Below are 11,480 nucleotides of genomic sequence, written 5' to 3' on the forward strand. Positions count from 1 at the left end.
CTGCTGTCTGGGGGAGACCCGGCTACGGCACGCTGCTGTCTGGGGGAGACCCGGCTACGGCACGCTGCTGTCTGGGGGAGACCCGGCTACGGCACGCTGCTGTCTGGGGGAGACCCGGCTACGGTACGCTGCTGTCTGGGGTTAGACCCGGCTACGGTACGCTGCTGTCTGGGGGAGACCCGGCTGCTGTCTGGGGTAGACCTGGCTACGGTACGCTGCTGTCTGGGGGAGACCCGGCTACGGTACGCTGCTGTCTGGGGGTAGACCCGGCTACGGTACGCTGCTGTCTGGGGGAGACCCGGCTGCTGTCTGGGGGGAGACCCGGCTGCTGTCTGGGGGAGACCCGGCTGCTGTCTGGGGGAGACCCGGCTGCTGTCTGGGGGAGACCCGGCTGCTGTCTGGGGGAGACCCGGCTACGGTACGCTGCTGTCTGGAGGGGACCCGGCTGCTGTCTGGGGGAGACCCGGCTACGGTACACTGCTGTCTGGGGGAGACCCGGCTACGGTACGCTGCTGTCTGGGGGAGACCCGGCTACGGTACGCTGCTGTCTGGGGGAGACCCGGCTACGGCACGCTGCTGTCTGGGGGAGACCCGGCTGCTGTCTGGGGGAGACCCGGCTGCTGTCTGGGGGAGACCCGGCTACGGTACGCTGCTGTCTGGGGAGACCCGGCTACGGTACGCTGCTGTCTGGGGGAGACCCGGCTACGGTACGCTGCTGTCTGGGGGAGACCCGGCTACGGCACGCTGCTGTCTGGGGGAGACCCGGCTACGGCACGCTGCTGTCTGGGGGAGACCCGGCTGCTGTCTGGGGGAGACCCGGCTGCTGTCTGGGGGAGACCCGGCTACGGTACGCTGCTGTCTGGGGGAGACCCGGCTACGGTACGCTGCTGTCTGGGGGAGACCCGGCTACGGCACGCTGCTGTCTGGGGGAGACCCGGCTGCTGTCTGGGGGAGACCCGGCTGCTGTCTGGGGGAGACCCGGCTGCTGTCTGGGGGAGACCCGGCTACGGTACGCTGCTGTCTGGGGGAGACCCGGCTACGGTACGCTGCTGTCTGGGGGAGACCCGGCTACGGTACGCTGCTGTCTGGGGGAGACCCGGCTACGGCACGCTGTTGTCTGGGGGAGACCCGGCTACGGCACGCTGCTGTCTGGGGGAGACCCGGTTACGGCACGCTGCTGTCTGGGGGAGACCCGGCTACGGCACGCTGCTGTCTGGGGAGACCCGGCTACGGCACGCTGCTGTCTGGGGGAGACCCGGCTACGGCACGCTGCTTTCTGGGGGAGACCCGGCTACGGCACGCTGCTTTCTGGGGGAGACCCGGCTGCTGTCTGGGGGAGACCCGGCTACGGTACGCTGCTGTCTGGGGTGGACCCGGCTGCTGTCTGGGGGAGACCCGGCTGCTGTCTGGGGAGACCCGGCTGCTGTCTGGGGGAGACCCGGCTGCTGTCTGGGGGAGACCCGGCTGCTGTCTGGGGGAGACCCGGCTGCTGTCTGGGGGAGACCCGGCTACGGTACGCTGCTGTCTGGGGGAGACCCGGCTACGGTACGCTGCTGTCTGGGGGAGACCCGGCTACGGTACGCTGCTGTCTGGGGGAGACCCGGCTACGGCACGCTGTTGTCTGGGGGAGACCCGGCTACGGCACGCTGCTGTCTGGGGGAGACCCGGTTACGGCACGCTGCTGTCTGGGGGAGACCCGGCTACGGCACGCTGCTGTCTGGGGAGACCCGGCTACGGCACGCTGCTGTCTGGGGGAGACCCGGCTACGGCACGCTGCTTTCTGGGGGAGACCCGGCTACGGCACGCTGCTTTCTGGGGGAGACCCGGCTGCTGTCTGGGGGAGACCCGGCTACGGTACGCTGCTGTCTGGGGTGGACCCGGCTGCTGTCTGGGGGAGACCCGGCTACGGTACACTGCTGTCTGGGGAGACCCGGCTGCTGTCTGGGGAGACCCGGCTGCTGTCTGGGGGAGACCCGGCTGCGGTACGCTGCTGTCTGGGGGAGACCCGGCTACGGTACGCTGCTGTCTGGGGGAGACCCGGCTACGGCACGCTGCTGTCTGGGGGAGACCCGGCTGCTGTTGGGAGGAGACCCAGCTACGGCACGCTGCTGTCTGGGGGGAGACCCGGCTACAGCAGGTTGAGGCTCCACAAGAGGTAAACAAAAAAAGTGGGAGGAGGTGAGGCCCGTGGGAGGAGGTGAGGCCCGTGGGAGGAGGTGAGGCCCGTGGGAGGAGGTGAGGCGAGGCCCGTGGGAGGTCGGTGAGGCCCGTTCGCTAGAGACAGACTGGAATGAAATGGCTGACGATACTATAGTTGACAATACATAAGTAGAGGTTTTAAATACCACGCTGTGGCCCACTGAGGTTTGTGACTCAAAAAGCAGTCAGTCAAACATGGTACAGTAGTACGTAGGAATCACCGTAGTGCAGGGGTCTACTTATAAATTATAAAAAATTGCACAAGCCACTCATTCATTTATTCCTAGCTTTTTAATAGGCACTTTTTGAATTTTCCCCAGGTTCTCAGTTTACCACTTAAAATGACAGTTGCTCATAGAGAAACCATGAAGTTGGACCTTCTGAGTTCATGTCGATGCTTAAATCACATCAGAAGACCCTTGTATTGTGTAATAGATCTTTAATTGTGCGTTGGAAGAAGAGGGGAATGTGCTGGTCTAGAATTGTGTAATAGATCTTTAATTGTGTGCTGTAAGAGAGGGGAATGTGCTGGTCTAGAATTGTGTAGTAGATCTTTCATCTTTCTGCAGTTAACATTTAATTGGGATTTTTTTTTTTGGGGGGGGGGTCTTTGTTATCCTTATCGACGGTAATGGGAGACACATTCACGCACCATAAAGACATACAGGGGAAATATTGGCAGATGTTTGTCTTTTTTTAAGCCAATTGTGGCTAGTTAGGAGTGGGTTAATGTCCGTGTGGATTTGATTGGATATTAGCTGGGAGCTTGAGGCGTCTCCATACATTGTGAGATTTGTTTGACAGTTTGCGTTGGAACTCGTTTCAGAATTTATTGGCGAGTTCCTCATAATTACGCTGCGAGCACCTACTCAACCCGTTGGAGACGTCCTACGCTGGTGAGACAGGGAAGATGTTGGGTCATTTTTCTCTTCTGGCTTGGGTTTTTGACTCCTAGTTGGCTGGCACCAGACGGCAAACATATTTCTGCTCAGTGTGTTTTGTACAAGTTAGAACCTGAGACGTGATATATCTTCCCTCAAAGAAGCGTTTTTTTTGTTGTTGTTTTTTGTCGTAAATACATTTCTACTGAACTCACTGCTTGTTTTACACGGAGGTTCGAGGCCCCGTTTGTTCATAACGCGTCTGGAGTGCTGATCCTAGGATCAGGTCCCATCTGTCCATGTAATCTTATGATGATCTCAAAAGACCAAACTAAACTGATCTTAGATCAGAGCCCTTAGAGACAATTTAACGCTTGATCCTAAAATGTGGTCGAAAGCGACGGTGTGACGCAATTGTGGAGACTTCGGAGGCAATGCAGAGGCCTAGTTGAGCTCCGCATCGCCCTGCGCCTGTCAAATGTAGTAACAATGCAGAGGCCTAGTTGAGCTCCGCGTCGCCCTGCGCCTGTCAAATGTAGTAACAATGCAGAGGCCTAGTTGAGCTCCGCGTCGCCCTGCGCCTGTCAAATGTAGTAACAATGCAGAGGCCTAGTTGAGCTCCGCGTTGCCCTGCGCCTGTCAAATGTAGTAACAATGCAGAGGCCTAGTTGAGCTCCGCGTCGCCCTGCGCCTGTCAAATGTAGTAACAATGCAGAGGCCTAGTTGAGCTCCGCGTCGCCCTGCGCCTGTCAAATGTAGTAACAATGCAGAGGCCTAGTTGAGCTCCGCATCGCCCTGCGCCTGTCAAATGTAGTAACAATGCAGAGGCCTAGTTGAGCTCCGCATCGCCCTGCGCCTGTCAAATGTAGTAACAATGCAGAGGCCTAGTTGAGCTCCGCATCGCCCTGCGCCTGTCAAATGTGGTAACGATGCAGAGGGCTCCGAATAGCTCCACATTGACATGATTGGTTGATGATTGGTGGAGGGCGGGGTGTGGGGGTCCTCTATAAACACGTTCTCACTTCCTTGACAACTTCCTTGACAACAACTCTGCGCTGCACCCCGAAGAGCAAGACATATTAATATGCCCTGTCTTCTGCAGAGATACCGGGTTGACAATGCAGATACCGGGTTGACAATGCAGATACCGGGTTGACAATGCAGATACCGGGTTGACAATGCAGATACCGGGTTGACAATGCAGATACCGGGTTGACGACAATGCAGACACCGGGTTGACGACAATGCAGACACCGGGTTGACGACAATGCAGGCACCGGGTTGACGACAATGCAGACACCGGGTTGACGACAATGCAGACACCGGGTTGACGACAATGCAGACACCGGGTTGACGACAATGCAGACACCGGGTTGACGACAATGCAGACACCGGGTTGACGACAATGCAGACACCGGGTTGACGACAATGCAGACACCGGGTTGACGACAATGCAGATACCGGGTTGACGACAATGCAGATACCGGGTTGACGACAATGCAGACACCGGGTTGACGACAATGCAGACACCGGGTTGACAATGCAGCGCCTTTAACTCTGAGGCTTTATGACTATAGGCCCTTCACCGAAAAAGGACTGGGCCTGATGGTTCTGTTGTCCCGTCTGTCTGTGTGTGGTTTGTTGTCCCGTCTGTCTGTGTGTGTGTGGGTTCTGTTGTCCCGTCTGTGTGTGTGTGGTTCTGTTGTCCCGTCTGTGTGTGTGTGTGGGTTCTGTTGTTCCGTCTGTGTGTGGTTCTGTTGCCCCGTCTGTCTGTGTGTGTGGGTTCTGTTGCCCCGTCTGTCTGTGTGTGTGGGTTCTGTTGCCCCGTCTGTCTGTGTGTGGGTTCTGTTGTCCCGTCTGTGTGGGGGTTCTGTTGTCCCGTCTGTGTGTGGTTCTGTTGTCCCGTCTGTGTGTGGGTTCTGTTGTCCCGTCTGTCTGTGTGTGTGGGTTCTGTTGTCCCGTCTGTCTGTGGGGAGCGTCCCAAATGCAACCCTATTCCCTATATAGTGAACTATATTTTTTTTAAAGAGCCCATAGGGGATAGGGAGCCATTTGGGATGCATTCTATACCTCTACTGAAATGGAATATATATCTTTATGAATCCTAAGGTAGATGTTCCCTTGACTGTCTAGACAGTTTTGGGTTTTGGTGATTTTATCGTGTGGTATCAACTTCTCCTTTTATCAAGATGGGGAAGAGAGTATTAACTGATTGTTGTTTGTAACACCATGATAAAGGTCACTATGTCAATGCAATGTGAGGATGGTAGTGAGAGAGTGGTGTATGTGTATGAGGATGGTAGTGTGTCAGAGGACTTTAACTCTTATCCTCTGTCCCCAATGGACCCTATTCCCTATGTAGTGCACTACTGTAAACCAGGGCCCTATTCCCTATGTAGTGCACTACTGTAAACCAGGGCCCTATTCCCTACATAGTACACTACTTTATTCACTACACAGGGAATAGGGTCCTGGTCTAAAGTAGTGCACTTATGTAGGGAATAGGGCTCTGGTCTAAAGTAGTGCACTTATGTAGGGAATAGGGCTCTGGTCTAAAGTAGCGCACTATATAGGGAATAGGGCTCTGGTCTAAAGTAGTGCACTATATAGGGAATAGGGCTCTGGTCTAAAGTAGTGCACTATATAGGGAATAGGGCTCTGGTCTAAAGTAGTGCACTATATATAGGGAATAGGGTGCCATTGGGGGTTGTCTTATTCTCTGTTGTCTTCCTACAGTACATCTTGTCTGGATCAGATGACTTCAACCTTTACATGTGGAGAATCCCCAAGGATCCTGAAGCAGGTAAGTGTGTGTTTCTTATCGGTGTGTCCATCTGTGTCCCTGAGATTACAGTCTCTCTCTTGTTCCGCCCTGCTCCCCCCCCCCCCTTCCAGGAGGCCCGGGTCGTGTGGTCAACGGAGCGTCCATGGTCCTGAAAGGTCACCGTTCCATCGTGAACCAAGTCCGGTTTAACCCCAGCACTTATATGATCTGCTCCTCCGGGGTCGAGAAGGTCATCAAGGTACGTTAGCGGGGATGTCGTCGTCAATGACCTCACCATTACGTCGTCGTGATGCGTGCACGTCAAGTCATCGTCATGATTTAGTTTTTCCATCTCTCCATGGTTGAATTTTCGTTTGACGTCATTGAGGTCGTTTTCTTTCTCTCTATTTACATAATTTATAACAGTTAAAGTGACTTATTATTATTTATGTGTAAAATGACACGATTGATTCATATCATTACAACATCATGTCAATACATTGCATCACAATTTGTCTTGGAACTTACTTTTTTTTGGTGAATTTTACCCCTTTTTCTCCCCAATTTCGTGGTGTCCAATTGTTGTAGGAGCTACTATCTTGTCTCATCGCTACAACTCCCGTACGGGCTCGGGAGAGACGAAGGTTGAAAGTCATGCGTCCTCCGGTACGCAACCCAACCAAGCCGCACTGCTTCTTAACACAGCGCGCATCCCAACCCGGAAGCCAGCCGCACCAATGTGTCGGAGGAAACACAGGGAACCTGGCAACCTTGGTTAGCGCGCACTACGCCCCGGCCCGCCACAGGAGTCGCTGGTGCGCGATGAGACAAGGACACCCCTACCGACCAAGCCCTCCCTAACCCGGACGACGCTAGGCCAATTGTGCGTCGCCCCACGGACCTCCTGGCCGTGGCCGGTTACGACAGAGCCTGGGCGCGAACCCAGAGTCTCTGATGGCACAGCGCCCAGTACAGCGCCCTTAACCACTGCGCCACCCGGGAGGCGGAACTGACTTTTTAAAGGGAAGGTAGCTTTATTTTATTTACCGAAGTAACAACGTAGTGTGGTCATAGACAAAGTAATTTAGCTGTAGTTGGCTACCTATAACTATATATTTTTTTAAAAATTGTTATGTTTTTAAATATTTCTTAACTATATAGAATGCACTATGTGTCAACGTCATGTGGGGATTTCTGGTTATTCTTAGCCAACCATGAAGACATGCGTGTTTGCTGTGGTGAGCTACAATCCACCAATCACGAGAAGGTGTGACGTAATCAACCAATCAGATTTCCCACATGATCCTGCAGCTCGGAATCTCGGAATCTCCTGCACCAGAAGTCTTGCATCCCCCTGCATCAAAACCAAAATGGAAAAGAATTCCTGCCTGCTCTAATATTTTCATACCGGTCTGTTTTTCTTATACTTGTTTGGTCAACTTTTTGACCTGTTCTCTGAAGTAGGGAACCAGAGATGTTCGATCTTGGCTTAGCGCTCACCGACTGCTGTAGTGACGATTTCCATCTGCCTGGAGCTTTCCTCCGATCGCCACCTCTGGGTTATTGCCTCAGGAATCTATCTACTTCAGATTTACCTCGCTATATCGCTATTGGGTTAGATACCCTCACTGACTCTTCCTTGGATGGTAAAATGGCCCCTCCCTCCTTGGCTCTTCTTCGGTTGCAAACTAATCCACTCTTTACCATTGGATGGGCATCAGCCGTTCATCCGTAAGTCTTCATTCTCTTGTTGATTCTTATCATCTTTGTTTTAGTTGTGTACTGTGGGTTCCTGCTTGTGCCTAGTTGGTCTGAAGTTGTAATTTGTGGCTAACTGTCAACTGTGCTGGTTGGCTAGCGAAGCTTGTTAGCTGAATGGCTTTAGGTCATTCGAAAGGGTTGGTTTGCTTTAATGTGGCTCAATTTGCTATTGAAGCTAGTTGTACAACTGAAATGTCTTCCGCATTTAACCGAACCCTCTCAGAGAGGTGCGGGGTGCTGCTATAATCAACACCCACGTATTTGGCACCCGGGGAACAGTGCTTTGCTCAGGGGCGGAACGACAGATTTTTCTTACCTTGTCAGCTTGGGGATTCGAACAAGAAACCTTTCGGTTACTGGCTCAATGCTCTAACCCCTAGGCTACCTGCCACCCACAGCTAGGTGTTGATAACCTACTTACTCTGCAGTGCTACAGGCTAGTTGGATAGAAACCTCGCAAGCTGATTTTGCAAATTCATAGTGTTTTCTTGTAAATACGCAGGAAATGTAGTTGAAACCAGTAGTCACGAGTGCATAAGATTTGGTTTAATTTCAAGTTATACGTTTGTAGATATTTATGTTGTAGTTTCCATTGTAAGGCAGGGCAGCCCAACCCTCTTCCTGGAGATCTACTGTCCTGTAGGTTTTCAGTCCAACCCTCTTCCTGGAGATCTACCGTCTTGTAGGTTTTCAGTCCAACCCTCTTCCTGGAGATCTACGGTCCTGTAGGTTTTCAGTCCAACCCTCTTCCTGAGATCTACTGTCCTGTAGGTTTTCAGTCCAACCCTCTTCCTGGAGATCTACTGTCCTGTAGGTTTTCAGTCCAACCCTCTTCCTGGAGATCTACTGGTCCTGTAGGTTTACAGTCCAACCCTCTTCCTGGAGATCTACTGGTCCTGTAGGTTTTCAGTCCAACCCTCTTCCTGGAGATCTACTGGCCCTGTAGGTTTTCAGTCCAACCCTCTTCCTGGAGATCTACTGGCCCTGTAGGTTTTCAGTCCAACCCTCTTCCTGGAGATCTACTGGTCCTGTAGGTTTTCAGTCCAACCCTCTTCCTGGAGATCTACTGTCTAACCCTAATTTAGCACATCTGATTCAGCTAGTTAAGGTATCATTGAGCAGCTAATTAGTAGAATCAGATGTGTTAAATTAGGGTTGGACTGAAAACCCACAGGACAGTAGATCTCCAGGAAGAGGGTTGGGCTGAAAACCCACAGGACAGTGGGTTTTCTCTACCCGAGGTGTGAGAGCTGATACAGGCCCAACCAGGTGTTCAATTTAAACTCTAACCCTCCTCTCCTGTCCTTGTCCTCTCCCCATGAAACCCCTCCGTCCGACCCCCAGGCGTGGAGCCCCTACCAGCAGACGGAGAGTCTGGGAGACCTGGATAGTCTTGTGGAGGATAAGTCCAGGAGTCTGTACAGCCACGAGGAGTACATCAACTTGGTCCTGAACAGCGGCAGTGGCCTGAGCCACGACTACGTCTCACAGGTAACACCGGTTCACGTCCCAAATGATTCCCTATATAGTGCACAACCTTTCCTTATATAGTGCACAACCTTTCCCTATATAGTGCACAACCTTTCCCTATATAGTGCACAACCTTTCCCTATATAGTGCACAACCTTTCCCTATATAGTGCACAACCTTTCCCTATATAGTGCACTACCTTTCCCTATATAGTGCACTACCTTTCCCTATATAACACCCTCCCTACACACACACACACACACACACACATTTTGTGGTGACTAATTAAGAACTGTTGCATGTCATCTCAGTCCATCCAGGAGGATCCTCGTATGATGGCCTTCTTTGACTCTCTGGTTCGTCGGGAGATCGAGGGCTGGAGTTCGGACTCAGACAGTGACCTGAGTGAGGGGGCCATCCTGCAGCTCCACGCCAGGGGACGACGCTCCACACGGTCTATAAGAGACGGCGCCGGGGTCCTGGTTGGGAGTGGAGTCGCCACGCCTGTACCGCCCTCTGCTGCTGCTACCGCCGACTCAGACCACTCCTCATCGTCCTCATTAGCTGCCCCCGAGGCCTCTGGGGCGGAGCATCCTGAAGGGGTGGAGCCACTGCAGCCGAGGAGGCGTGGCAGCAGATATCAGCAGTCTGTGTTCTTATTGGACCTGGTGGGAGAGGACTCTGACTCCAGTGGATTCTGGCCAGACCCCATGCCCCGGCCTCGCTCTCCCAGCCCCCGAGACAACTCCACCCTCTCCAGCCCCACCTCGTCCCCCGCCGGCGCCTCCTCTAGCTCCTCCTCTTCCACCTCCTCCACCAGCTCTGAGGACGAGGAGCAGAGGAGAGCCAGTAGGAGACAACGTACTGCAGCCCGCTGGCGCCGCATGCATTTCCCCCGCCTGTCCAGTGGGGGGCGCCCTGAGTCCGCTCAGGCCTTGTACCCCGGGGGGGTCGACTCCTGCTCCTACCCCAAGATCTCAATCGACGAGGCCTCATCCTCCTCCGCGTCCTCCACGGAGCTTCAGCAGGACCAGGACTCGGTTCAGATCGGACCCCACAGAAGTGGCTCTAAAACGGGGAGACGCAAGTCGCACACCCTTCCTGGTTCTAGCCCTGCGGTGTCTCTGGACAGCCAGGACGACCGAGCGGAGCAGGAGGGGCTCCTCATCGCCTCCCTTCTGTCTCAAGACGCCCTGCAGCAGAGGAACGAGTCCCGGGCAGGAAGGGTTGGGGAGAGGAGGGCTGCTTTAGAGAGGATGGCCGAGGGCTTAGATAGTCCTGAAGAGGCCGACGAGTCAGACCATAGTCGCTGGATCTCCCCTAGTTCCAGACACCACAGCCCTGGGCTGAACGGACTGCAGCACCTTGACATGACTGAGGTGCCGGTAGGCTGTAGGGGTCGCCTGGCTCCAGACCTATTTGAATCCTCAGACTCCGAGGGAGAGAGAGAGACCTTAGAGTTGAAATCAGCAGGCACTAGGACCCTGGTGGAGGAGGAGGAGGGGGAGGAGGGGGGGTCGTCATCGTCTCAGAGAGGCCCATCCCAGGGTGCGCTGAAACGGACTCACCTTGGGTCAAGAGGTCAAGGGTCAGGGGAAGGGTCAGGGGGGTCGGAGACCTCAGAGAAGAAGTTAAAGACATGATGATTGCACCTGAGGTGCCAGGTGATCATTTGGTTTAGGACCGGTTATGTCTCAAATGACACCCTGTTCCCTACGGTGTACTACTTTAGGGCTACAGTAACCCATAGACAGTAACCCGTAGACTACAGTAACCCGTAGACTTTAGGGCTACAGTAACCCGTAGACTTTAGGGCTACAGTAACCCGTAGACTTTAGGGCTACAGTAACCCGTAGACATTAGGGCTACAGTAACCCGACATTAGACATTAGGGCTACAGTAACCCGTAGACTTTAGGGCTACAGTAACCCGTAGACTTTAGGGCTACAGTAACCCGTAGACTTTAGGGCTACAGTAACCCGTAGACTTTAGGGCTACAGTTTAGACTTTAGGGCTACAGTAACCCGTAGACTTTAGGGCTACAGTAACCCGTAGACTTTAGGGCTACAGTAACCCGTAGACTTTAGGGCTACAGTAACCCGTAGACTTTAGGGCTACAGTGGCCCGTAGACTTTAGGGCTACAGTGACCCGTAGACTTTAGGGCTACAGTGACCCGTAGACAGTAACCCGTAGACTTTAGGGCTACAGTGACCCGTAGACTTTAGGGCTACAGTGACCCGTAGACAGTAACCCGTAGACTTTAGGGCTACAGTGACCCGTAGACTTGAGGGATTGGGTGTCATTTCAGAAGCCTGAGACTCAATTTAGGGTGGCTTTTCTATGGGTTTTTACAATCCAGTTTCTTGGTTTGGCGTCACTCTAAAAAGGGTGTCGCAATTTTGAG

At 53.6% G+C, this 11,480-nt stretch overlaps 1 protein-coding gene across 1 annotated transcript in view; it reads left to right on the forward strand.

Annotated features, from left to right (window-relative positions):
• Positions 1–11,072, forward strand: part of dcaf5 (ddb1 and cul4 associated factor 5) — a 24,953-nt gene extending 13,881 nt beyond the window's left edge. The window contains exons 7-10 of the mRNA XM_042330315.1: positions 5,817–5,883; positions 5,976–6,103; positions 8,950–9,096; positions 9,387–11,072. Of these exons, the coding sequence (XP_042186249.1) occupies positions 5,817–5,883; positions 5,976–6,103; positions 8,950–9,096; positions 9,387–10,718 (1,674 nt within the window). The 3' untranslated portion in view covers positions 10,719–11,072. The remainder of the gene's footprint in view (positions 1–5,816; positions 5,884–5,975; positions 6,104–8,949; positions 9,097–9,386) is intronic.
• The last annotated feature ends 408 nt before the right edge of the window (positions 11,073–11,480 follow it).

The sequence above is a fragment of the Oncorhynchus tshawytscha genome, linkage group LG11, assembly GCF_018296145.1.
Source record: "Oncorhynchus tshawytscha isolate Ot180627B linkage group LG11, Otsh_v2.0, whole genome shotgun sequence".
Lineage (NCBI taxonomy): Eukaryota > Metazoa > Chordata > Actinopteri > Salmoniformes > Salmonidae > Oncorhynchus > Oncorhynchus tshawytscha.